General features: G+C 61.3%; 3 protein-coding genes across 8 annotated transcripts in view; 2 read left to right on the top strand and 1 right to left on the bottom strand.

The window, feature by feature from the left end:
- The window catches only part of SLC38A10 (solute carrier family 38 member 10), a 30,777-nt gene extending 12,975 nt beyond the window's left edge, over positions 1-17,802 (top strand). The window contains exons 9-16 of one of the 2 annotated variants that reach the window (XM_068209867.1): positions 676-784; positions 954-1,060; positions 5,906-6,059; positions 12,376-12,546; positions 12,830-13,291; positions 13,822-13,905; positions 14,517-14,696; positions 14,940-17,802. In XM_068209867.1, coding sequence (XP_068065968.1) covers positions 676-784; positions 954-1,060; positions 5,906-6,059; positions 12,376-12,546; positions 12,830-13,291; positions 13,822-13,905; positions 14,517-14,696; positions 14,940-16,075 — 2,403 coding nt within the window. In that variant the 3' untranslated portion in view covers positions 16,076-17,802. Of the gene's footprint in view, positions 1-672; positions 785-953; positions 1,061-5,905; positions 6,060-12,375; positions 12,547-12,829; positions 13,292-13,821; positions 13,906-14,516; positions 14,697-14,939 lie in introns of both variants that reach the window. The other variant, XM_068209865.1, reaches the window with a different exon arrangement.
- On the bottom strand, positions 17,756-18,404 carry NDUFAF8 (NADH:ubiquinone oxidoreductase complex assembly factor 8). The gene is made up of 3 exons (XM_068209873.1): positions 18,248-18,404; positions 18,053-18,163; positions 17,756-17,960 (listed from the first exon to the last, which is right to left on the bottom strand). The coding sequence occupies exons 1-3, from the start codon at positions 18,326-18,328 to the stop codon at positions 17,940-17,942; spliced, it is 213 nt and encodes a 70-aa protein (XP_068065974.1). The 5' UTR covers positions 18,329-18,404; the 3' UTR covers positions 17,756-17,939.
- A 176-nt stretch (positions 18,405-18,580) lies between these two features.
- On the top strand, positions 18,581-22,618 carry TEPSIN (TEPSIN adaptor related protein complex 4 accessory protein). Of its 5 annotated transcripts, none has more exons than XM_068209872.1 (13): positions 18,581-18,713; positions 18,920-18,992; positions 19,278-19,369; positions 19,500-19,555; positions 19,703-19,775; positions 19,887-19,965; positions 20,073-20,144; positions 20,338-20,538; positions 20,623-20,794; positions 21,048-21,164; positions 21,300-21,378; positions 21,454-21,588; positions 21,854-22,618. In XM_068209872.1, exons 1-13 carry the CDS (start codon positions 18,672-18,674, stop codon positions 22,301-22,303), a joined length of 1,641 nt encoding a protein of 546 aa, XP_068065973.1. In that variant the 5' UTR covers positions 18,581-18,671; the 3' UTR covers positions 22,304-22,618. The 5 variants fall into 5 exon arrangements, with proteins under 5 accessions (XP_068065973.1, XP_068065972.1, XP_068065970.1 ...); XM_068209871.1 differs by having other exon boundaries at positions 18,588-18,713; positions 19,500-19,560; positions 19,708-19,775; XM_068209869.1 differs by having other exon boundaries at positions 18,590-18,713; positions 19,467-19,555; positions 21,854-22,617.
- Positions 22,619-24,701: the final 2,083 nt, after the last annotated feature.

The following is a 24,701-nucleotide window of genomic DNA, read 5'->3' as shown; positions in this document are numbered from 1 at the left end:
GAAGCCCCCGGCTCTTTTCTCATGTTGTGAGGGCCTGAGGATGGGGGCAGACGGTCGGTGAGAGGCAGTGGGTGCAGAGGAGGAAGTGCTGGAAACACTTGGGAGCACTTTGGATCTCGCCTGGGCTCGGCTCGTGGCTGGCTGGGCTCTGAAGGTGTCACTGTGCCTTCCTCCCCATCTGTGCAGCAGTGCAGCTGGGACCTGCCGGGTCTGCAGGGCACTCTGGGGCCTCTGCCTTCCACACCTCCCACTCGGGAGATGGGATGGGATGGGAAGCAGAGGGCCTCTGGAATTCCTCCAGCAGCTGCCCAGCAGCTGCCAACCTCCCCTGCAGTCTCCCTGGGGTGTCTCTGAGTCAGAGGGGCTGCTCCTGTGGTGGAAAGCAGTGGGAGTAGCCCTGCTTCCAGAGCTGTTGGGGAGCACCTCTCCCTAGCACAGCCCCCTGTGACCTCTCCCTCCTGCTGCACCCCTGAGCTCCTTCCTCTTGGCCTTGGGCTGTTCTCTGAGCCCCTGCTCAGGGAGTGGGGCACAGCTGAGGGGATCAGAGTTGGGATGGGCTGGAGCTGCAGGGAGCATTGCTGAGGGAATTGCTGGGGGGCCGAGGGAATTGCTGAGGGTCTGGGCACTGTGATACTGGAGCTAAACTCTCTCCCTTCACCCTTGCCTTCCCAGCAGAAGGACGGCACCTTCGCTGCCGGGGGCTACATGCCCCCGCTCCGGTTCAAAGCCCTGACGCTGGCGGTTGTGTTTGGAACCATGGTCGGAGGCATCATGATCCCGAATGGTGAGTGAGGAGCTGGGAACAAGGGCTGGCTGCTTTCTCTGGTCTCTGTTATTTGTTTTCCTGGCTGGGGTGACCAGACTCACACCCCATCCTGCCCGGGGCCTCTGCTGTGCTGCTGCTCTGGCACTCCTGGAAAAGACCTTTGCTGACTTTTCCTCTTCTTCCCCAGTGGAAACAGTCCTGGGCCTGACAGGTGCGACCATGGGAAGCCTCATTTGTTTCATCTGCCCAGCTCTTATTTACAAGAAGATCCACAAGAATGCGCTTTGTTCACAGGTCAGTGCTGATGCTGCTTGACATCCCCCTAAGCCCTGTGCAGAGCCTGGGAATGTGCTTCATTTGGCTGCAGCACAGAAACTGCTCAGCACCTCCTCCAGCCTCCCCCTCCGGTCTGCCCAGTACAGGTGGGAGCTGTTCTGGGTGGGTGTCCACCACTTGGGGATGCACAGACAGTGGTAGAGGTGCTGGCCCAAGCTGGAACACCAGCTCTTTTTGTCGCTCCAGCAGCAAGTGAAGCAGTCATTTTGTGCATAAAATGCTGCTTCCAGTCCTCCTGTGGGTGGGATTCAGGTTTTGGATCCTCAGAACAGGAAATCCAGGCAGCCTGTAAAACCTTAAAGCCTCACATCCCAACCTGCCCGGGCTGGGTAAAACAAACAGGGCTCCACGATGTGGTTTGTGCTACCGACCCTCAGCTTTCTGCTTTCAACCAAAATAATAGTAAAAAGGAACACACACATAGAGGTGTTGCTTCAGGAATTGATTTTCTGAGGGATTGGGGTCGTTCAGAGGCTGTTAGAAGTTTAACTTTTCCTTTTGCTCCAGTTTGAATTGGCCTCCGTGGGGACCGAAACAAAGTGGCTCTTTGCTGGGCTTGATCTCTCTGCTCCTGCAAATACCGTGGGCTGAAATTAACAGGTTTTGGGTTTTTTTCCGAACAATAATTTAATCCACTGCCTTTTTCACGGGCCTCTGTCCCAACATTCCCAGTTAGGACAGTGCTGGGCTGGGAATAAGGTTTTGGGCGCAGTGTGGAGTCAGCAAGAGAGAGCAGCACGTTTTTGTAGGGCTCACAGAACTGGTGGCTTGTTCTCTGCTTAATGACTTGTTGCTTTGCAAACCTACGTGAATTTTTTAAGCAGGGTGTGTTTTGTTTCTTCCCTGTGCTTTCCCTGACACAAGGAAGTAGTCCAACTTTCCAGCTTTCACTCTGAATTCTGACACTTAGCTCCGAACTTCTTTGAGTGAAACCCCGAGCAGGAGTCTGAATGCCAGCCTGGGTTTTTCAGGGAAACAAAGAGCACTTTCAAGAATTGCCTTCTATTCCAGCTGAGCCAGAGTGTTTCCCTGCAGTGCCTCGAGGCTGCACTCAGGACAGGCTGAGCTCTCAGCCCGGCTGCTCGGGGTGGGACACTGGGGCTCTCACAATGCCTGACCCCAAACCCAGTCACGAGGCTGAGGGAGATGTTTGTCCTGCAGAAATCCCCACAAAGGAGGAAGGGCTTATCTAAAGCATCAGGCCCCGGGTTACTTCTCGAGGGGCTGGCAGCAAGCTGTCCAGCCTTCCCTGAGTGATCCATTGCCTGTCAGGTTTGCATTCCTGCTTGGAGCGAGAACACACCTGCCCGCCCTGCTCAGCACCTCCCCGCCTCCACAGCCCAGCTCGGAGCCCACCCTCTCCTCCCTCCAGGTCTTTGCACAGGCTCATTTATTCTTTCCCTGGAGCTCTGTCTTTGGTCTCCTCCTTCATTCCTGCACTCCTTTGATCAGGTGCTCCACTCCATCAAAGTCAGCTCCTGAGGAAGGTGGCGGGCGGGGGGAGAATGCCAGCCTTGGGCTCAGCTGTCCTTCCCTTCCAGTCCCTGTCCAAACAGTGTACATGGACCTTCTCCCTCCTCCTCTGCATCAGCTTTAGCCTCCTTCAGAGCAGCAAAGCTCAGCGCCAGTTTTTACACTTCTTGGGGTTATCTTGGCTCTTGTGCTGCTGAGAACTGGCTGCTTTCATCGGGCCACTTCTGGCACCCAGCAGCATCCAGTGTGGGGCAGGTGGTGATGTGAAAGGCCAGGTTTTTACAGGAGATGGTGCAAACTGAGGCTACGAAACAGCGGTTCTGCACTAAAAGCAGTGAAGAGGATTTCAGGTGGGAGAGGGAAATGGGCAGAAGTTTGCTGGCCAGCAAAGGGCTTCTGCTGAGCAACTGGGAAGGATTGGAGCTGCTGCTCAGCTGGGCTGGGCTGGGAGTGCCCTGTTTGGAAGGGTTAGGTTGGAAAGGCAGGTCCCAGAGCAGTTAAAAAGCCCGGAGTCAGGCACACAGTGCTGTGAGTGAAGCAGGGAGAGCGTTCCCTTTCTTGTGGTTAAGCATCTGTTCCTGTAAAGGTCCGTGTCCCGCTGCTCCCCGGGAGCCCCGGTTTGGCAGAGCTGCCGCGGGGCGTGTGGGGGTCTGGGAACAGAGTGTGCAGCTGCCAACAGGAAGGTGTTGCCTTCCCAGTGTTGACACAAGCTTGTCCGAGAGGCCCCTCCTAGGGAGGCTGGAGTTGCTGTTATCCCAGTTGGGGAAGAGGAGCTGCCGGAGGTCAGGAAGTGACCCCTGGGCTCGCTCCTGTGCGAGCGGGTGGAAAAGAGATTCCCTCTGCCCTTCCCTGGCAGCGCAGGGGCCAGCACACCTTCCCCAGCAGCACATCCAGGGCTGGAGCCACCCAAACACAGCATCTCTGAGGAGGGAGCCGGCAGCGACCGGGGCTCTGCATTCCTTCGCCGTGACTCCGGTCCCTCGGAACGCTCGGTGTCCAGGAGGACGGGGATGGCGTCACGCCGCACAAATGCAGCGTGTTTGCTTCCCGTGGCTGCAGGAGGAGGGCTGAGCTAATGGCTCTGCTGTGCAGAGCTGGATCATCCTCTGGGAGGAAGGAGGGCCGAGGGAGCGCCACCGGCCGAGGAAACGGCCGCGTAAACTTCCTCTCCTGAATTCGTGTCCCAGGAGAGGGGCCCTGGCCATGCTGAGCTTTCCACAGCCTCTCACCGTGTCCATGCTGAGAGGGGCTTCTGCAGAAAGGGCTCTGCTCTCAGTGGGATCGCTGGGTCTGGGGCAGATCATTCCTGTGGGACTAGAGCGTGGCTCAGACGTGCCTTGCGGTGCTCAGCCTGCCCTTGCTCCAGGATCTCTGGATGCTCTGGGGATTGGTGGCTCCTCTGCCTGGATTGGTTCCTTGAACGCCCGAGTCCTTGCAGCCCTCACTCCCGTTCCTTCAGTTGCCTTGGTGGTCCCCTGAGCACAAACCGCCTGCTTTTCCATGGCATAAGCATCTCCATGGAATTAAGCCAAATCATGGTCCTCTTTATTCTGGTCTTCAGCTGGGGAGGGGGTAGGTGAGGAGGGGGGAGCTGGGTGAGGGCGGCTCAGGGACAGCCCAGCCAGTCTCCGACTGCCACGTGTGCCCGTACCCGCTGCTCTGGGAGCTCGCAGCTGAACTCCAAATGTGCAACAATCAAAGGGGTTTCAATCTGAGGCATTTGAGCCCCTGGTTCCCCACCAAGATAAGAAACAACAAAAATCCTTTTAAAGCATTTAATGTTTTCAGCCATTTCCTACAGCTCCCTCCTCTCCCACGTTGCTCCTGGTTCCTGTGGCACCAGAATAGATCCTCTTTGTGGAAACGCTCTTCCTCTCCGCTGTTGTTTCTAGAAGGTGCCAGAACAACCTCCCAGGCACAAAATGCATTTGTGCCGGGGCTGTGGATTGTGGGAGGGGAGGAAGTGGAGCAGCTCGAGCCCAGGGCAGCAGTGCAGGACCTGCTGACTCGGCGTTTGCCCGGCGGGGGGTGGATGGCAGGATATCTGCTCTTTGTGCACCCCGGGCAAGGCAGGCAGCACATTCTGCTCCTGTTTCCTCTGCAGCAGCTCTAAGGTCTGGCCTCTGCTCCCTGGCCACGCTGCCCCTGATCAAGAGCTGCTCCATGTCCCGCCAGCCTTTTCCTTCCGAAGGCGTCGGGCTGTCTGCGGGGTGTGCTGGGAACGGGCCCTCCGGGGTCTCCTGGGCCCAGCTCTGACCACGCTGCTCCCTCTTTCTGGGTGACCTCCCTCAGTGGGTGAGGAAAGCATCGGCCCCTCCTCCCCCTCTGGAAGTGCCAATATTTTAATTCCTCCTTCCAATTTCACCTCTCCCCTTGATTTGCAGTTTTCTGGCAGCTTCCAGTGGTAAAGTGCTCCCTGTGGCCGTTCCTGGTTTTCCCCACACTGAGAAGCATCTTTTTGTTGTGCTTTTTGTGAATTGGGATGTAAATCTGCACAGTGAGGGTTGGGAGTCATGGAATCATGCAATGGTTTGGGCTGGGAGGGGCCTTAAAGCTCATCCAGTTCCACTTCCTGCCATGGGCAGGGACACCTTCCAATAGACCAGGTTGTCCAAGTGCCATCCAACACTTCCTATGACTCACGTGGAATTAGATCCTTTTAGATCAATTTGTCATCACATAACAAGCTGTAAAAATTCCTTTGCTGCTCATCACTTTCTCCTTTTTGAGGTAGAGAAATTCCAAGAGCCCTTCCCTCCACAGGATCCAGATTCCACCCTTCTATTTTTATCCTGTTTGATCCTAGCTTTCTGGGAATCACTGAGACATTTCTCAGCAGCTTCTTGAGCCCTGGGACCAGGACCTGTGTGTGGACATGTTACCCTTGCTTTCAAAACCAAGGATTTTTAAGCAGCTCCCTGGAATGGTTGGGGCTGTAACCAGGCCAGGCTCCTCTGTGCTCAGCCAGACCTGATTTCATGGAGTTCTCATGCTGGGAGTACCAGGAAATGAGTCTTTGCAGTAGGACTTGTCTGGCACATGCATTTTCCTATCCCTGGGTCCTGCCCACTCACTTCACTCACTTCTGAGCCTTTCCAAAGCCTTTCCAACAGCTTCCAGCCTCTAAAACAGCTTCCATTCCCATGGCTGTACACCCAAATATGAACCTCAGCCAGGAGGAACTGGTTTTCCTGTTTCTCTCTGACATTTCTCTCCCTAACGCATGTCACTATGCTGAGCTTGGAATTCCGTGGAGGCACTGTGGGAATGCCACGGGGAGCAGCCCCCTTGGATTTCCTGTGCTCACTGTCCCTCTGGCACTCTGTGCAGATTATCCTGTGGATTGGGCTGGGAATGCTGGTGATCAGCACCTACACCACTCTGTCTGCCACTGAGGACACCCCTGTGAGGACGGAAGCAGTGGGCTTGGAGCACCTGGACAGAGAGGAGAACAGAATTGACCAGGATTCGGTCAAACTTCCAGGTATGTGCTTGCTGGATTGGGTTTCCCAGCCCTGTTCCCAGGTCACCTCTTTAAAAGAAGCAGTTTGTGGTTTTTTTAAAGTGTGGCGGAAGCAGGGTAATTTCCAGGCAGCTCCATGCATCTTCCCAGCTTCCTGGGGCATTTTCCCAAGAAAAGCTGCACTTTTGTCTGCTGGAAAAGCTGCTGTGACCTCCAGTGGTACATCGTGGGAGTTGTTCTTTTGGGAAGGAAAAGGTGTGGTGCAGGCCTGGGATCCCCTGGAGGGACAGAGCAGGGATCCCTATTTGGGATGAGCACAGTGCCCACCTGGCCCACGGGACCGTTCTCCCCCGTGCCAGCCCAAGGACCAGCCATCCATCACCCTTGAAGGCAGGGAAATTTATGGGGACTGCCTCTTTTTTTGGTGCTGAGGGTATAAATTTGGCCTCGGCTTTTGCTCTGACTAAGCCTGTGATTATGCCTCAGCTTTGTTTACTGGTTCTTGTTATTTATTATTTGTTTGCTGCTGATGGAATTACGGCCGCTCCTCCCTTTCCCAGCTGCTCCGGAGCAAGGCCGTGGCGCGCAGGTGCCGCCTGACCCCGCGCTGCCCCTCGGCCCTGCCGCGTCCTGTTCCTTCGCTTCAGTTTTGTTTCCTTCTGCTCCTGTGGGGTTTTTTTGTTCTTTGGAGGCCTTGAAATATCCTCGCAGAGATTGAGAGCGGAAGGGAGAAAGGGGCTGGCTCTTCTGGAGATTATCCTCCCTCCTGGTTCTTGGCTGGGTTCCTGCCCGGCAGCTTGGAGCGTCTCCCACACCGGTGCTGCTGCCGATAACATTCACTCTGGGGTTGCTCCGTGCTGGAGTTTACTCGTGGTTTACTCGTGGCTTACTCAAGGCTGTGCGTGCCTTGCCGGGCACATGGATGCCAGTGAACTCCGAGCAAAAGACGCTCCCAATCCCTTAATGGAGCCCTCAGCAGGGCCTGGAGGAGGGATGCGATTGAATTCTTCCGTCTTGGTTAATTTTGGAGCAGTAATGGCCAAAGAACAGCTGCTCCTTTCAGGAGGAATCGCTAATGACACGTGTTCTGACTGGGAAAATAAAAAATCCCATAAAACACGGTGTCTGCAGGAGTTTGCTGAATCTTCTCCCCTTCTCGGCGTGAGCCGGGGCGGTGGAGCGGGGTGCCAGGCTCTGATCATCCGAGCGATCTCGGGGCCCGCCGGCAGCAGCTCTGAGTGCTGCTGGATTAAATAATCCCACCCGGGAGGAAGGCGGGTTCAGTGCTCCCGGGTCATAAACTTCCCCGGGAGGAGCCCTGCAGTTCCGAGGGGAAGCTCAACTGTCCCCTGAGGTCCCTTTGCCGGTGGGGGCTCCCTCCCCGGGGAGGAGGAAGAGGGGGGAGATGGAGCCGAGCAGAGAAGGGGGACAAGGACCTGCCGGGTGGACGTGGGGCTGCCCCGGGAGAGCCGCCTCTGCGATTCCTTGGATCTGTGCCTCCCTGTGCCTCTGCAGGATGTCGGCTTGACTAGCAATGAGAGGCGTTAAATGGTGCCCTTCATCCCCCGCCGCGGCTCCCCCTCGCCCTCACCCGCCTTGTTTTGCAGAGCGGGAGCTGCCGCCTGGAACGCGCCGCAGCAGCTGCATCCTGTCCTTCCAGGGGCGCAGGATGCGGGCTGGGCCGCCCCCGGCACCTGGGTGCCCTCCGGATGGGCTGGATTCCACACCGCGGCTGCAGCAGGATCCCACGGCTTCTCCCTGGGCAGCGCTGCCGGGTGCTCAGCCCCTTCCCCAGGGCACAGGGTGCCTTGTGCCCCTTCCCTGGCCGCAGGCTGCTGCTCCAGGCTCCGTTCCTGGCTGGAGGGTGCTGCTCCCAGCCCTTTTCTTGCGTGGAGGGTACTTCCAGACCCCTTCTTCCAGGCACAAGGTGCATCTGTGCCTCTGGGTCAGAGGGTGCTCAGCCCCTTCCCTGGGCACAGGCTTGCTCTGTGCCCTTTCCCATGCTGCCCCATCCAAGGCAAACCGCAGGGCCTTTCCCCAGCGCTGCCTTCCCCGTCTGCCTCCCGCCTGTCAGCGTGTGAGAGGAGTTTTATTGGCCTCTTTGATGTTGTGGAGCCCAGAACTGGAGAGACTTTCATTAAAGCCCTGCCCCGTGGGCCCGGGGATTATGAATATTAGAACATTGGCCTTTTATGTGAACACGTATTGACCAGCGGCCTCGGAATCGTGTTTTTCCTAACGACACCCAAGTGCCCATTACAGCCCCAGCCTGTGGTGCTGGAGGTTTTACTGTCAGCAGCTCTTCGGGAAAGGGATAAAACCCCTTCCAGCCCCGTCCTGCCGCTCCGCGCCGCGGCTGCGCCTCTGTTAAAAGGTTGCTAAGCTGCCTCTGAAAGCTCAGGAAGGCAATTATCCATTAAAAAAAAAAAAAAAAAGCTAATTAGGCAATTTCTCTCCGTATTTAAAGCACCCTCGAGGGTCTCGGGGGGGGATTAAGATTTTGTAATATTTTTCAGCTCCTTACTTGATCGTTGCTGCTTCATCTTCTCCCTGCTGTTGTGCAACGTTGGGTAACAAAGCCCTGATTCAGGCTCCTTGTGCAAGAGCCCTTTTCCCGGTGTGCTGGGCACCGCGCTCCGGCCATCCCGGTGTCCTGGGGCACGGGGTGGGCTCTGTTACTTGAATCTGGGGTTGTGTTTGGCGCGCGGCATCCCTGCACCCTCCATCCCTGCACCCGTGTGCCTGGCCCCCCAGAAGCAGCCTGCCCGAGGCAGGCTGGGTCCCTGCCGGCATTCCCAGCCCCGGAGATGTGTGGAACGTGGCTCCTGCATCCTGCAGGAACAGCTTGGCTCCGCGGCGGCTCTCCCTGGTGCTTTGTGCGAGCAAGCTTTTAATAGTGCCTGTGACACAGAAAAGGAACCAGCAGCCTCTGGTAATTTGGGTTGGTTTTTACTGCTGGTGCGTCAGGAGACAACTGTGAACTAATTTCAGGGATGCCATTCCATAACCTTGTGAAATCTGGACCCGTTTCGGGGGGAGGGAGGGCTCCTGGAGGCGCAGCTGGGCTGGGGGCTCCCCGGGGAGGGCCTGGCCCTGCCCTGCTCCCGGTGCGGGGCTGCTCGGCACGTCCGAGGGCAGTGTTTGCCCCCGGCCCTCTGCCCCGCTTGTTGGGCTCCGTTTTCCTTGGTACAGGCTCCTGGATCTTGCTCCATATCGTGCGATGAAGGAATTTCAGCAGATCTGGAGCTGCACTGGCACAAGCAGGTCCTGAAGCCCGTGTCCCTGGTCAGCCCTGGGGTGATGCCCTGGAGTGGGGGATGTGTCCTGGAGGTCCTTGTGCTGTCCCTACGGTTCCCTCTGGACTGGGGGCGAGCACAGCAGGGCCCATCCTGCTGCCTCTGCCCAGGGCAGGGGCTGTGGAAGCACATTTCGGCTCCGAGAGGCTGGAAAAACGTGTGAGGAGGGATTTAGTGCCTGTCTGGGACCATTGCAACGATCTGAAGCAGGAGCAGGGGGAGAAGGGAAGCTTTTAGGTTGCTAATCATGAAATTTTATGGCAGCCTGGAGTGGCTGTTGCCAAACCACAACACACCCAGGCACGCACACACACACAAATCAGCTGCAGGACGCCCCGGCTTCCCCTCATGTGAGCAGAGCTGCTGGAGAGCCAGGGGGTCAGAGCAAACGCTCTCGGTGCTGCCTCACACCCTGGCCTCTCCTTGGGAGCCAAAAAGCTTTTACAGCCTCTCAGACCGTGCCTGTAATGTCCAAGGCCACTCATAAAACACAACGAGGCACAGCGTTACTGGAGGACGCTCCAAAGGGACCTGGAGGGCAAGAAGACAGGCAGAGCCCCAGCAAAACTCTTCCCTGCAAAGCACCCGGAGCCCTGGATGGATTTCCAGGCAGCCTGAGAGGTTGTTAATTCACGCCCTGATGATGAACTTAATTTTGTCTCCTGCTGAGCAAATGATGGCTTCGAGGCAGCTTGGCCTTATTGCGGCGTGGAGGCTTTTGGGTTTGTGTTTTGTTTGTGTTTTGGGCTTTTCCTGCATTGTTTGCAGAGCGGGGAACGTGCCTCTGCCTGATTTATGATGGAAGCTGCCAGGGACACTCCCGGAGCAGAGCGGGGCCTCCCCCGGCCCCTCGGGCTGCCCTGGGCCCGCAGGGGGTTCACCTGCTGCTCTGGCCAGGGGAACTGCTGCGTTTAACTCCTCTGCTTCCTGCTGGCAAGGAAAGCTCCCCCCCGTCTTCCTTCTTATTTCCTCCTCTCTTCCTTTTTATTTCCTCCTCCTTCCTTTTTATTTCCCCCTGAACCTCATGTCGCTGCTCAGCTCATCGCTCCCATGGCTGTGGGAACAGCCCTGCCTGTGTTGGGGTTCTCTGGATCCTCCGGTCCTCTCCGACCGGAGCCATCTCCCGCCTCCGTGAACCAATTAACAAGAAACTTTCCTCCAGTAGAGTAAATAATTTCTTGCATTGGGGCCAGGATTGAGCTGGGAACATCCGCAGCCGTGCCGAGCACTCCCCTCCCCGGCCTCGGCCTCCCGCTTCCCAGGGCCCCTGGCCAGGGCTGGGCACTGGTTCCTGCAGCCCAGTTCTTCCTGAAAAGGAGGAGTGTCCTGCCCTGACTTGCTGAACCCTGGGAAGTCCCTCAATGGAGAGGGGGACCCTTGGGTACTAGACTCGAATTTCTCAGAAAATCCAAGTCCTTTTCCCCTCCCACCATCGCTCCCGAAGCGAAGGAACGTGGAAAGCCGGCCAGCCCCGCACACGTCCCTCCTCTGGGTGTGGAGCTCCGGGCTGGACTCCGGCTTTCTGGAGAGGCTCAAGGTCCTGCTGGCACGGATCCCTCTGGGCCAGGAGTTTGTACTTGATTTTTTGTGAATTTTTGTTGTTTCCCCCCCCCCCCCTCCAGCTCAGGCAAGGCCCACGCAGCTGAAGTTGTGGCAATCCCTTCTTTCCCATGAGTTCATCTCGTAATAAATCGCACCAGCCCTGCGGAGGGGGAGGAGAAAATGGAAAGATGTTTATAGAATTAATTCCCCAAAGGAAATCACACGGGGGAGGGCGAAGGGGGAAAGAGTTGGGAATTTTTTTTGTTACAGAAGATAGATTTTTTTTTTTAAGAGTTTGTTGGATGGAAAAAAATATGCAGAACAACTTCACTGCTGGGAAACAATTTGATTTCCTTCTCTGCTGCTCTCCAAAGGAAGAGTTCACTCCCTGTGTGGGTTTTCTGCCATGCTGGGGGTGGAAGGGACCCTTCCCATCCCATGGAATATGCAAAAGATTCCATGTGGAATACGCTGGTCATACCAGTGCTGAACACAGAGGCTGGTTTGACTGGGATGTGTCTTCCAAAAACATTCCATCTCTCTGAGGGCAAGGTGGGGGGAAACTCCCCTGTCTCCCTCAGGAGTTTCCACTAATTAATGCCTGTTTAATCCCCCTCCTCAAAACTTCTGCGGGAAAAGGAAACCTCCCCACCCCTCCTCCGAGAGGCATCTGAAGGGCTGTGGAAACACTCAGGCACTAAAAAGCGGGGGGGGGGAAAATCAAAATAAAGGAGGTTTTAAGACGTTTCACAGCAAACAGCCGCGGGGGGGTGGGAGCTGGGCTGGAGCCCAGCTCGGTTCTGGTGTTGGGGGGTTCGGGTCTGGATTCCAGCTCTGTCTCTTCCAGTGCCGGGGGATCCGGGTCTGGATTCCAGCTCGGTCTCTCCCGGAGCCGGGAATCTGGGGCAGGGAGCTGGGGGGATGCTACCATCTGGTGGTACTGGCTCGCAGCAGCAGCCGGTTCCATCCATGCTCCGTCCTGGCTCCATCCATGCTCCATCCCCTCTCCATCCCTGCTCCATCCATACTTCATCTCCGCTCCATCCCAGCTCCGTCCTTGCTCCATCCCGGCTGCATCCCCGCTCCGTCTCCGCTCCGTCCCCACTCTGTCTCAGCTCCATCCCCGCTCCATCTCCGCTCCCTCCCCGCTCCATCTCCGCTCCCTCCCCGCTCCATCTCCGCTCCATCCCTGCTCCATCCCGACTCCATCCCGACTCCATCCCGGCTCCATCCCGGCTCCAACTCTGCTCCATCTCTGCTTCATCTCCACTCCATCCCGGCTCCATCTCCGCTCCATCCTGGATCCATCCCAGCCACTCTTCCCTGCCGGGAGCTCTGTAAAAGCCCACAACAGGGAAAACAACCAAGTGACCCCAGAGCAAAATCTCCCCCAGCCCCACCATGCTAAGCAGCTGGGCTGGGTGGGTGAAGGGGATTGGGACAGACACAGCAATTCCCAGATCCCACACCTCATCCCTGTCCCTGTCGTGTGTTTGCAGAGCAGAACCCGGTGGTGGAGGAGCCTGAGGATGACCGTGACAAACCCAAAGTGCCTGAGGAGAAGGAGGAGATGGAGCAGCCACAGATCAAAGTGCCCGTGCAGGTGCCCAAGAGGGAGGAGGAGAGAGGAAAGGTGGAAGAGAAAGTGCAGCTGGACCGTCCTGATCAAGGTAAAGGTGGTCCTGGGAAAGGGAGCTGGACTGGGAGCTGGGGGTGTGTGTTGTGGGACTCTGAGACAGAGATCCTGAACTCTCCTCTTTAGCCTCCCCTCAGTCCACCTCCATGGTGGTATTGGTGGATTGAAGGTGATTTAGTGGTTGATGCTCTGGAGGCTTGTTGGGAATGTGGCTTCCAGATGAGGGAGAGAAGGCAGGGCTGGACAAGGGCAGCATGGAGCGGGATGTACTGGGTGTACTGGGAACCTGCTGCCTCTGACCCTGCCTGTCCCCCCAGGGATTGCCCTGCCCGTGGGGGAGGCTCATCGCCACGAGCCCCCAGTCCCACATGATGAGGTGGTCGTGGACATGGGGCGGGAGCGGGAGGAATCCAGCGAGAACAAAGTGGCTCCCGGAGGAGCCAGCAACCGTCTGCTGGAGGAGCCAGCCAGGCTGAAGCCCCAGAAGGAGGCACTGGGCCCAAAACAAGGGAAGGAATTGGTTGCCGAGATCCAGCAGCGGGGAGGGACTGGTGGGCCCGTCCCAAATCTGGAGAAGGTCCCAGAGGCAGCGGTGCAGCAGGGTGGAAGGCCGCCCTACAAGGAGCTGGAGCCAGGGGAAGCCAAGCTGGAAGCCAAGGCACCGGCGGCCGTGCTGGATGGTGACACTGCCGAGGCTGCTGAGCGGGACAAGTCACAGCTCCAGCTCCCCAGGAAAGCAGAGGAGGCTGTTAAGTCCGTGGAGAATGAAGCAGACCCTGGTAAGCTCCTTTCAGAGCAGCTCAACTGAGCAAGCTCTTCTGGGCCTGTAATACCTCTCGAGGTGAGACAATTTGGTCATTCCCATCTCCATCCTGGTGCTTCCTTTTAACTCCACGAGTGGAGCACGTGAGTGAGCACAGCCCCTCCGGCAGCTGCTGCGGGAAGGGAGGAATCTGGTGGCTTTGACAGCTACTGCAAGAGCTGTCAAACAGTTGTTCGCCACCCGCCAAAATGTCAGGTGCCGTGCTGTTCCTGCACGGCTCCCAAATCACCGGGGACACGGAGCCGGGAGATCTTGACAGGGAACACATTGCCAAGTGCCCGTCTAAAAGCCAGTTAGAGCTGTTCTTGCATGTTAATTGGCCGAGGTAGTTAGTGCTGGCTCGCTGCCACCAGGCATGGGATTGTTAAATATTGGGTTTATTACTTCCCTCGCAGCCGTCGGGTTGGATACAAACGGTGCCGGGACGACGTGGAGGCGTTTTAGGGAACATCTGCACTGACAGCAAAGCTCTGTCGTCCTTTGCAGGTGAAAAGCAGGAGCTGCCCCTCCCGGAGAGAGCAGAACTGCTGGAGAACCGGAACACTGAGGAGAAACAGGAGAAGGCAGGGGGTGAGTGTGTGTCCCCGGGGTGTGCGAGCATGGATCCGGATCTCCCCGGATCCCTCTCTGTGGGAGGACGGTGTCTTGAGGCCACGGCCCTTGCATAGCATCAGGTGGTGCCTGTCCTGTCTCTGGCACACCTGGCAGGGCCACCTGGGGACCTGAGCCATGCTGGCACCTGGGCCTGGCTGCTCCCCGGTGTCAGAGCCCTGGGAAGAGGGAGACAGGAGTGAAACTGCTCCAGCAGCACGGCAGGAGGGTGTGGGCAGGGGCACACTGGGACACCTGAGCACATCACAGGGGAAAGCTCCTTCCCCTCAAGGCCCCGGCTGCTCTGTCCTTGGGGCATCAGAGCTGGAGCTTCAAAGCCCTTCCCCAGGCTGAGCTCCTCCCTCCAACCTCTGCCTGGCAAGGGAGGGTTGGAGCCTGAGCTTGGACTGGTGTGCAGGTCCCTTGCTCTCATCCCATCCTCTTCCAGCTTCCTTCTCTCTCTCCTGGTAGGGTTTGTGGAGTTGGATCTTCCTGCCAAGGAGAGCCCTTGCAGCCCGTCCAGAGCTGACATGATTTCTGAGGGCTTTGGGTCACAGGGGTTTTACTTCCTCTGTCTTCCCCTTTTCCAGAAGCAGGGCCAGCAAAACTGCTGGACCACCACATGCTGCTGCAGGTGATCAAGGAGCAGCAGGTACAGCACAAGCAGCTCCTGGACCAGCAGGCAAAGCTGCTCGCAGTGATTGAGGAGCAGCACAAGGAGATCCACCAGCAGCGGCAGGAGGAGGGGGCAGAGGAGAAACCAAAGCCAGGTAAGGACGTGGCCAGGGAGCAGGACCCCTCCAGAGCGTGCTCACGGCTCAGAGCGGCTCTAAAATCAAACTGGGAGAGATCTGAGCTCCTTTGGCAAAGTCCACTTGCACAGCCATTTCTGTGGGGATAACCCACAGCTCTGCTCTTCCTCCTGTGCGGCCTCATCTCATGTCTCACAGAATGTGGTGGAAGGAGAAGGGAATGTCCTGCTGAAAGCCTTTTCCGTGTGTTTTGTCCTGCAGCAGAAGCGCAGCCGGAGCCTGCCGTGGCCCTCTCCAGGAGCAGGGAGGATGAGGGCCTCGGAGCCAAGGGAGACATGGCTGGGAAGGCGCTGAGCAAGGAGCAGCTGGGGCAGCGCCCAGGCCAGCAGCCCCCCGATTCCACCAAGCAGCACAGGGACATCGTGGGGAAGCTGGAAGAGGCTGGGCAGAGGCGTGACATTCCTGTGGCTGCTCCCAAGGAGTGGAAGGTGCCGCTGCAAGAGAATGACAGAGCTGTTAAGAATCCCATGGAGAACCGGGATCCCCTCCACGGGGATGCCCAGCGTGTTCCAGCAGCCAGAAACCACCTGGAGAAAAAGGCCTTGGCGGAGGATTTGGGAGGAGAACGTGAAGCCAAAGCTGGAAGAGATGTCCACCAGAAGAAGAATTTCCTGAAAGCCGTGGAAGCAGCTACAGCTCCCATCCAAAGAGAACAGCCGGGGGCTGCCAAAGTTCAGGGAGTAGCAGGAAAGAGTTTGGAAAGAGACTCAGGAACAGACCTTAAAGCCAAAACTCTGAGTCAGGTGGAGCCCAAGGACCTGGCAGTGGTGCCGGACTCTTCCAGTAACAGGAATGTGGCAGTGAGGGAGCAGCACCCCCGGGAGAGGGAGTGGCAGAGAGGGGCGCAGGCCGAGGGAGCGGGCGGGCGGCAGCAGGACCCGCCTGGCCTCGGGCACAGGAAGGAGGAGGATCCCCGGGAGGAGCTGGGGGGCCGGCAAGGCCATGGGGGTGGGGGTCCCTCCAACGCTGCCGACAGGAAAGCCGGCCCTCAGGATGCTCCAGCAGGGAAGCCTGAGAACGGAGCGGCCGCCCCCAGGGATCCGCAGCAGCCGGAGCGCGACGTCAAACCCAACCGGGAGCTGAAGCTGCAGGGGGGCCTGGACCTGCGCCGCAGGAGACGGGACCTGCTGCCCCCCGACCAGGAGGAGGACGGGGAGGAGGAGGCAGCTGCAGCAGGAGCCGGGCGGGTCCTGATCGGCCTGAACCCCCTTCCCGATGTGAAGGTGAACGACCTGCGGAGCGCGCTGGAGACGCGGCTGAGCCGGGTGGCCGAGGGCGCGCAGCACCTGGTGCGCAGCCGCCACATCCAGCAGGTGACACAGGACAGGAGCCCGTGACGGGGCTGCGGCCGTCCTCCGCAGGGAAGGCTCGGCCTCACCGGGTGTGAAGAGATCTAAGCTACTTTGCTGGATGCAGTGCTCGGATCCACGGGATCTCCTTGGATCCATGAGCACCACCCTGGGGGCTTCCAGCAGCACCCCCAGCGTGTGCCTGCGGGTGGCCAAGGAGATGGCGGCACTGGAAGTGACATTCCTGCTGTCCCCTGCCTTCCAGAGCTGCCATCCACCTCGGCTCCCTGCCAGGCTGCTGCTCCAAGGACCTTTTCCAGCGTCTCATTCACATCAAATTGCCTTCTCCAACCATCTCCCAACTCCTCTCAGAAGCAGGAAGGGGCTCCATTGCCCCGGCTGTGCCGAGGGGATCTGGGATCCACACCTCGGGAAGGGCTTTACCCCAGAGAAGCCGCGAGCTGAGGACCAGCAGAGCCAGTGCTCCAGTGCTGGATCGGGAGCAGAGCCTCATTTGTTTGGGACACAGTGGTGGTTTAGGAACCTCATTTAGTAGAAACGCTGCCTTAACCGGGCACAACTCCTGTTGTGCTGCCTCTCTCCCAGGGATGGGATTCCTTGGCCACACACTGGGATCACACGGAGCTCTGCCCCCGCTTCCCTCCCTGGGTGCTCCTCTCCGTGCTCTCCAGCTCCACTTCCCCTCTCAAAAGTGCATTAAGAAGCTCAGCTTACCCCCAGCCCTTCCCAACCCAGCTTGATTCTTCTGCCAGAGGTGAGTCATCTGGGAGAAAGCATGGTGGAGCCAGGGGCTCCACCTACCTCTTCCTGTGTTCCGTGTGCTCTTCCCAGCCTGCCCCAGCCCTGTTCTGCATCCAGACAGGTCCCTGCTCCACCTCTGGGAATTTGTTTGGTGAGTGAGGAAGGGAAGAGCTTCCCCAAGAGCTCTGTGTTGTTTCAGGCTCCCAGTGATTCATCCCTTGGGTTTTTTGGGGTTTTGTGTTTTTACATCCAGACCTGTGAATGTACGGAATTCAATCCCAAAGTTCTCACTAGAACGGCTGAGAATTCCCAGCCTGGAGCCCTCAGACCTCATCACTGTGGTGGGTTTTATATCCTGACCTCCAAATGTCTTTGGCGACCTCGAGTCTGTGTCCAGTGGGACCCTGCAGAGCTGGGACGGGGTGGCACTGTCCCTGCCCGGTGCTCCCGGGGTGTCACAACCCAGAGCGACAGGGAAGCGACCTCGGGAGTCTTTGGGAAGACCCCCCGGAACACTGTGGCCTTAAACCCCCCGAACCCAACGAGCTTCTCCATTAACGCTGTCGTCAAGCACAAGCAGGAGCCCCGGAGCCGCTCCGAGAGGCAGGGGTGGGCTCTGGAGCACGGCTCCAGGGCTGCCCCGGGGACAGGGCTCCGGGCTGTGGCACCAAGCAGCCTTCCCGAGGTGCCAGGGAGCCGGCTGGGCTCCTCCGTGCCCGGTGCTGCCGGCTCCGGCCCCGCGGGGTCACAGCCGCCTGTTTGTTGTTCTCTGTGTGAACGGAAGGGACCAAAGATGCTCCTGGCATTCCTGCTCCTGGAAGTGGCCCGGGCACCCCGAGCTGGGCTGGAAGCTGGCGGGAGCTGCCTTGTCCCGCCGGGAACGGCTGCCCCGGGACGGGTGGAACGCTGGCACGGAGAGCCCGGAGCGCGGGCTGAGCCCATCAATAAAACAAGCTGAAGCATTCCGATCTGAATTCTTGTTTTACTAAATAAAAACAGATCTGTGACCTTCACGGGGCTGCACCTCCGCCGGGCCGGGGAGCGGGTGGGCAGCTCCGAGAGCGGGGTGGGGTTCCGTCATTTGAGGACAAACCGGTGGTTTGAGGGCTTTACTCCCCACGAGCATCTCCAGGCGGGGCCGGCTCCGGGGTCACTTGGGCGTCGCCTTTGCCTGCAACGAGCCGCGCTCAGGACGGGCCGAGGCCGCCTCCCTCCGCCAGCCCCGGGATCGGATCTGGCACGGGGACCGGGACAGCGCCGTACCGCCCGGGCGAAGCACTCCCGCAGCGCCCGGAACTCCTCCAGGCACGCGTCCCGCCGCAGCTCCGCCGGTCCCGCCGCCGCCGCCGCCACGCACCGCCCGTAGGCCGCGGCCTGCGGGAATCACACGGGACGGGAGCGGGGGCCGCCGGGACCCGCCGGCCCCGGAGCCGCCCCCCGGTGCCCCCCCGGCCCCACCTGGTCCCCGCAGGCCGCCAGCGCCGCCGGGAAGCGCCGCAGCCGCGCCCGCGCCCGCAGCCACACGCCGCGCCCCGACATCGCCTCACCGCACGGGCGCCGCCATGCCCGGGCGGCCGCGATTGGCTGCGCGCCCCGCTCGTCACACGCCGCGCTCTCCTATTGGGCGGGACCACACCAAACCGCGCCCCTTCTGATTGGTTATTCAGCGCGGGCAGCTCTGATTGGTGGAAATGCCCGTTGTTTACTTCCCGCCTCCTTCAGGCGTCAACATCATGCGGCTCTTCCGCCTGGAGTCCCGCCCTCTCTCTCCGATGATTGGTTGAGCAGGAGAGCTTCGCCCTCTCATTGGTGAAAAACAACTTCCGGGGGGCGGTTCCCTGACGCCGCCGAGGGACCGGGCAGGGCCGGTGCCGGCAGTGTCATGGCGGCGCCGCTGCGGGACCGGCTGAGTTTCCTGAGCCGGGTACGGACCGGGGCTTTTGGAGGGGAACTGCCGGGGCGTGACGTCACTGCTTGCCCGCGACGTCATCGCTGCACCCCCCACTCGCTTCTGCAGCGGCCTCGCACAGCCCTGGCCGGGCCGGGCCTGCCCCGGGGCCTCGGTCCGGTCCCCAGCACCGGGGTCCGGGGCGGGTCCGCCCCCTCTCACGCCGCCCCCTCCTCCTCCAGCTGCCGGTGTTGCTGCGGGGCACGGCCGACGACGACACCCCGTGTCCCGGGTACCTGTTCGAGGAGATCGCCAGTATCCTTCGGGGAGACGGGGGGACACGGGGTAGGGGGGTTCCCCGGGACAGGGAGGGGATCCCGGGACAGGGAGGGGATCCCGGGACAGGGAGGGGATCCCGGGACAGGGGGCGCTCCCCGGGGCTGCTCCAGGCCGTGGTGGGCTTTGGAGGCCTGCGGGGCTGGTTGGAGGCAGCCGTGGGACTGGGAGCCCTGGCTGGGACTCTGCGGAGGGCCCGAATTCCTGGCACTCGGGGGCTGCTGCTGCCCTCCGATCCCGGCTGGATCCCTAACCCGTCCCTAGAGATCTCCCACGAGTCCCCCGGGAGCAGCCAGTGCCTGCTGGAGCATCTCCTCACACGGCTGCAGAGCAGCTCCTGCCACGTCAAGTTGAAGGTGGGTCCGTGCTGGGAGCACTGGGGGGGTGATGGGATGGAACCCCCCCTCTGCTCCAGGGAGGGCAGCTGTGACTTGTCCTCGTCCCCCGAGCCAGGTGCTGAAGATCCTGCTGCACACCTGCTCTCAGGGCTCCCCCCAGTTTGTCCTGCAGCTGAAGAGGAACGCCAGCTTCATCCGGGAGGCCGCGGGTAACGGCCTGGGGGACGCGGCAGAGCAGCAACAGCCCCATGGGGGGCTGGAGTCCCCAGAAGGGCTCCTGCTGGCAGGGCTGTGCCAGGAGCAAGGTCCTACCCCAGCTGGGAGCGTCCCCCACCCTCCCCTCTGTGTGTCTGCAGTGTTCTCCGGGCCCCCAGACCCCCTCCACGGCAACAGCTTGAACCAGAAGGTGCGGGCGGCCGCACAGGTGGGTGCTGGAGGGACAGGGCAGCCCCCAGCCCCTTGCTCTGGGGACTCTGGGGTTCCCAGCACTGCCAGCACTCCTCTCTCTCTCTGTCTCTGTGTCTCAACCCCACAGGACCTGGCCAGCATTCTGTTCTCGGATGCGCCGCTGCCGCAGCCCCTGGCGCTGCCCGCCCGGCCCCCGGCCCCCGCCGGTGAGCACAGCCCCCCCGGGCTGGGACCTCACCGGGGGGCAGGGACACAGCGGGAAAGGGCAACCCTGGGTGTCCGTGCCCCCCCGACATTCCCTGTGCCTCCCCAGGGATGGGCTCCAGCCCCGGCCCCTGTGGCTCCCTGCAGGGATTCGGCTTCAGCAGTGACAAGAGCGGCTCCGGTGAGTCCCGGCCGGGCCCGCACCGGGTCCTTTCCTGCTGGGAGCTGGGCCAGCGCCATGGGGGTCGCTCTGTGCCTCGTCCTCTGAGCTCCCAGGGTTCCCTCCCCCCCCTTTCCCAGCCTGGAGCTCGGTGTTGGGGTGATCCCATGGGGCTGGGCTCCCGGGGTTCTCCCAACATCCCAGCCTCTGGCAGCTTCCACAGGAGAGGCCCTGCTGAGCAGCCTCCAGCGGGCGGCCGAGGCCGTGGCCCAGGCCGTGCTCCCGGCGCCAGGAGGGCCCCGGCGGCTGCGTGGGGAGCTCCCCGAGGACACCTACGAGCCCATCCGAGCTCCGTCCCCTGCTGGCAGCCCGGCCGTGCCGCCCCCGACTCCTCCCGCGCCACGCGCGTCCCGAGGTGGGTCCTGCCGGGGCAGTCTGGGGGATCCCCGCCCGTCCTGGGGGGTTTGGGGAGCCCAGCTCAGCAGCGCTGTCCCTGCAGTGAGCCACCAGCCGGGGCTGGCCGGGGGCGGCTGGGAGGAGGCAGACAGCGGGCACAGCTCCCGGGAATCCTCTCAGGGCAACGAGCGGAGCCGCGCCTCGGACTCGGGCAGCAAATCCGGCAGCGACAGCCGCTCCGGGGCCAGCCGGGAGCTGAGCCACGGGGCCGACAGGTGAGAGGGGCCCGGGGGGCTCCCCTGCCCCGGGACTGTCCCAGGTGCATCCCCAGGAGCGCTGCCCTCATTTTCCACAGCGCTGCCCCAGAGCGCCCCGGCGCTGCTGGCTGTGTTCCGCCCGGCGCGTTCGTCCTGCCAGCCGTGGGTGGGCAGAGCTGCTCAGGGTGGGGGTCCCTGTCTGCCTGGGGGTGTGCAGGGACCCCAGCAGGAGTAAGCAGGTGGCTCCTGTCCCCATGAGGTGTGTCCCCAGCAGGGTGGACGCTGACAGCCCGGGTGACTGCCGGAGGGAGCTGAGCCTGGTGTCGGGACTGACGCGTGGGGCCAGGGTCTTCCTCACCAGGGAGGAAGCTCAGCACTTCCTCAAGGAGTAAGTGTCAGAGCGGGGTGCTCCCTGGGGCTGGGGGGGCTTCTGGGGCAACCTGAGCTCTTCCCTGGCTGCCTGGGCCTGGACTCTGGGGATGGGAAGGCGCTGCAGGTGACTGTGGCCCCCATCCCTGTGCAGGTGTGGGCTCCTGAACTGTGAGGTGGTGCTGGAGCTGCTGGGCCGGGCGCTGGAGGATCCCAGTGACAGCGTGCGCATGGTGAGCACAGGGGCTCCCCTGGGAGGGCTGGGGGGTGTTTGGGGGCCTGCCAGGCTCAGCTCCCCTTTCCCACAGAGGTCCATGTGTGCCATCTCTGCCCTCGGCTGCTCCGACCTGCTCTCCCCAGAGCAGATCTTTACCGTGACCCGGCAGCACCTGCAGCACCTCAGCCAAGGCAGCCCTGGGCCTGTGGCCAACCGAGCAACAAAGGTGACCCTGGGGACATCCCTGTGCCCAGTCCCTTGGGTAGGGGCTCCTGGCACAGTTTTGACAGCCCGTGGGGACACACAGCCCTTGGGAATGGCTCTGTGTATGTCTCAGAGGGGTGGTGTGGCCGCTTCCCCAGGGCGGGGTGATGCTCCTCCCTCTGAGCCCTGGGAGGGGACACTGGGGACAGTCCCTGTGCCCGGGAAAAGGTGCCAGGGCCAAGCCCCTTTGCCGATGCCGCTCTCACTGTGCCCACCCCCTGTCCCAGATGCTGCGGCAGTTCGAGGCCCTGTGCCAGGCCCAGCCCCCCCCGAAGGCCCCACGCCCGCCCTCGGCCTCCTCGGCGGGCTCGGCCGGGGATCTGCTCATGGACATGCCGGCCGTGGCCAGCGAGAGCTTCCTGACCCCCCTGAGCCCGGCCCCGGCCCCCGCAGCCCCGGCTGAGGAGCCGGGGGTGGCATCGGAGCCCCCCGGGCAGCCCGGGGCCGCGGTGCCGGCCTGTCCCTGCGAGCAGGACGGGGGGAGCAGGCTGGCAGGGGACACGGCGGCCCCCGGCCTGTCCCTGTTCGCCGGCATGGAGCTGGTGGCCCGTCCCGGCGCGGCACTCCAGCCATGCTCGCCGCCGGCGGAGCCACGGACGCCGTCCCAGCCCCCGGACGGGGGGACGGACACGAAGGGCACCCTGCAGCCATCGGCCTTCGCCTTCCTCAACATGTAGCTGCTGTCGGGCCCCGGGGGCTGAGGGGGCTCTGCCCCACTCCCTGCGGGGCCTGCGCTGTCCTGGTGCCTCGGGGGACACGGTCTGAAATGGCCACAAGGGCCAGGGCTTCCAGCAGGTGACAGTGTCCCTCTTGCAGTGTGTGGTGTTCCAGGGCAGGCAGAGGGGTAGGACCCTTGCTCCTCTGAGCTGGACGGGGGTGTGGGACACGCTGGGACTGAGCTGGGGGTGCTTTGGGGACCCCAGCACAGCCATGGGTGCTCTTGGGTGGCCCCCAGCTGCAGGCTGGGCTCTGTGGGGGTGGGTGGGAGCAGGCGCCGTCCCCATGGGGCTGGGACCCGCCAATAAACCCCCACTCGGGTCTGGGAACGTGTGACTTCTTCCTGCGCCGCTGACGGAGCCTGGCCCATGGCTCCTCCTGGCCCCACATTCTCCTATAGCCCCATGGCCCCCCAACAGCCTTCTCCCTGCCGCACTGCTCTCCTCCATGCTACGGCCCCTCCAGTAGCCCCACGGTTCCCCCCCTTCCTCAGAGCTCACCCCCTGCCCCAGAACGCCCTGAGCTCCATTTTTTCCGTGCCCCCCAATAATCCCATGTGCCCCCCTACCCCATAGTAGCCCCTCCCCAACCCGCCCCCCCCCACAGAGCTATGACTCCCCCATCTTCCTCACGGCTCCCCTCACTCGTAGCTCCCCAGTAGCCCCAGTCCCCTTCTCAGCTCCCCAAAATCCCCATTTTCCCCCAAAAAAACCCCGTGGGGACCCTGGCCACGTGGGTCAGGCCACGCCCCTTTCCCCGCCCTGAAAGCCGCGCCCACTTCAATACTCTCGTCCCATTGGTTCGCTCCTACTAAACCCCGCCCCCGAAGCAGCCACGCCCTCCTCCTCCATCCCTCAATATTCCCGCCCCCTTCGTCCGCCTCAACCAATCGCGTCTCTCCCCCCCGCCCTCTTCTCCCTTCCCATTGGCCGCTCGCCGGCAGCCCCGCCCAATGGCTGTGGCCGGAGGTGAGGGGATGGGGGCGTTTAATGGCGGCTGAGGGGGCTGCAGGGAGCAAAGGGAATCCCAGGGGGAGCGGGGACAGCGTCTCGGCATCACCCCCGGGGAGCGGGGGTCTCACCCGCCTGTGGGGGCGTGGGGCCCATTACCGTGGTCATGAGGGGTTGGGGTCTGTGGGGGCTGGGAGGGTTTGGTGTCTGCGGGGATTGGGAGTTGGGGCTCCTGGAGGGATCTGGGTCATGAGGGCCTGGGGGTACGGGCTGGGCTCGTGGGGGGCTTGGGGCTGGGTTTTCTGGGCTTGGGGGGCCATGAAGGGCTTGGGGTTGGGTGCCCTGTGGTTCTTGGTGGGGTCTGGGACGTGGGGGACTCGGGACCCGGGGATGGGTGTCCTGGGAGGTCCTGGGGGCATCTGGGAACTGGGAGCTTGGGCTTGGAGCTGTGGCTGGGGTCCTGCGCCTTGGGAGTGGGGGGATTTTGGGGGGTCTGGGTTTTGGGAGCTTAGAGGAAGGTGTGGGACCTGGGTGATCCTGAGGGGCTCAAGGATTTGGGAGCTTCAGGCCAGGGCTTGCCCCTGGGTCATAAGGGGGCTGGGGGGCTTGGGGCCATGGGGGCCTGGGGCTTCAGAGCTGAGGAGTCTGAGCTTCAGGGGTTTGAGGGGCCGGGGGCTCGGGAGGCTGTGCTGGCCTGGGCTCCTGAGCCTGTTTTCCTGCCGCGAGCCCAGCGGTTTCCATGAGAGCCGTTTGTTGCCCCAGGCTGTGGAGCCCGCGGCATTGCCAAGGGCTGTGGTGGAGCCCTGAGAGGGGAAGCCAGGGCTGCCAGGGGAGAGGGTTTAGGTACGGTGTGGGTAATAAATGTAGAGATAAAGTAATCTGGTCTTTTCCTGGATCAGCACTGGGGCTGGGAGGATGCAGAGGGGAAAAGGTGGGAATGTGCTGCCCCGAGCTGGGAGAGGGGCCCAGCTCTTCCTGTGGCCCCTGAGAGGGCACGGACACTTCTGAAGGGACTCTTGGCAGGGGGAGGATCCCTTGGGAGCTGCTCAGGTGGCTCATCAGCATCCCAGCCCCATGTGGGATGTGGGGTGAGCTGAACCTCCAGCCTGCACAGATGGGGCTGTTCTGGGCCCGTGTGATCCTCTGGCAGCCGTGGGCTGTGTGCAGTGAAGCAGCCTGGGATGGGGAGCAGGGCTTTTCCCTCCCTTTAATCCTCTGCTAGAATCCCGGCCCATAAATGTGACAGCAGCCCGTGGACAGCCGTAGGGTTGGGTGAAAGCAGTGAGGAGGTCTCCTGGAGCCTCTCAGGGCTGTGCTGGGGTTGTTTGCCATGTGGCAATTCGGAGGAAGGTGTTTTGTCCTGTTGGGCAGCAGTTCCAGCTCTGAGTGCCGGTGTTTGCCGCAGCGC

Source organism: Anomalospiza imberbis, chromosome 19, assembly GCF_031753505.1.
Source record: "Anomalospiza imberbis isolate Cuckoo-Finch-1a 21T00152 chromosome 19, ASM3175350v1, whole genome shotgun sequence".
Lineage (NCBI taxonomy): Eukaryota > Metazoa > Chordata > Aves > Passeriformes > Viduidae > Anomalospiza > Anomalospiza imberbis.
This window is presented reverse-complemented; position numbering and strand designations above follow the sequence as displayed.

Excerpts from the sequence above, each read along its gene's own strand:
- NDUFAF8 (XM_068209873.1), bottom strand. The coding sequence starts at position 18,328 with ATGTCGGGGCGCGGCGTGTGGCTGCGGGCGCGGGCGCGGCTGCGGCGC. Across the intron at positions 18,164-18,247 it reads TGGCGGCCTGCGGGGACCAG|GCCGCGGCCTACGGGCGGTG; the intron begins GTGGGGCCGGGG and ends TGATTCCCGCAG. Across the intron at positions 17,961-18,052 it reads GGGAGTGCTTCGCCCGGGCG|GCAAAGGCGACGCCCAAGTG; the intron begins GTACGGCGCTGT and ends GGCTCGTTGCAG.
- TEPSIN (XM_068209869.1), top strand. The coding sequence starts at position 18,672 with ATGGCGGCGCCGCTGCGGGACCGGCTGAGTTTCCTGAGCCGG. Across the intron at positions 19,966-20,072 it reads CCGGCCCCCGGCCCCCGCCG|GGATGGGCTCCAGCCCCGGC; the intron begins GTGAGCACAGCC and ends GTGCCTCCCCAG. Across the intron at positions 21,165-21,299 it reads GCTCAGCACTTCCTCAAGGA|GTGTGGGCTCCTGAACTGTG; the intron begins GTAAGTGTCAGA and ends ATCCCTGTGCAG.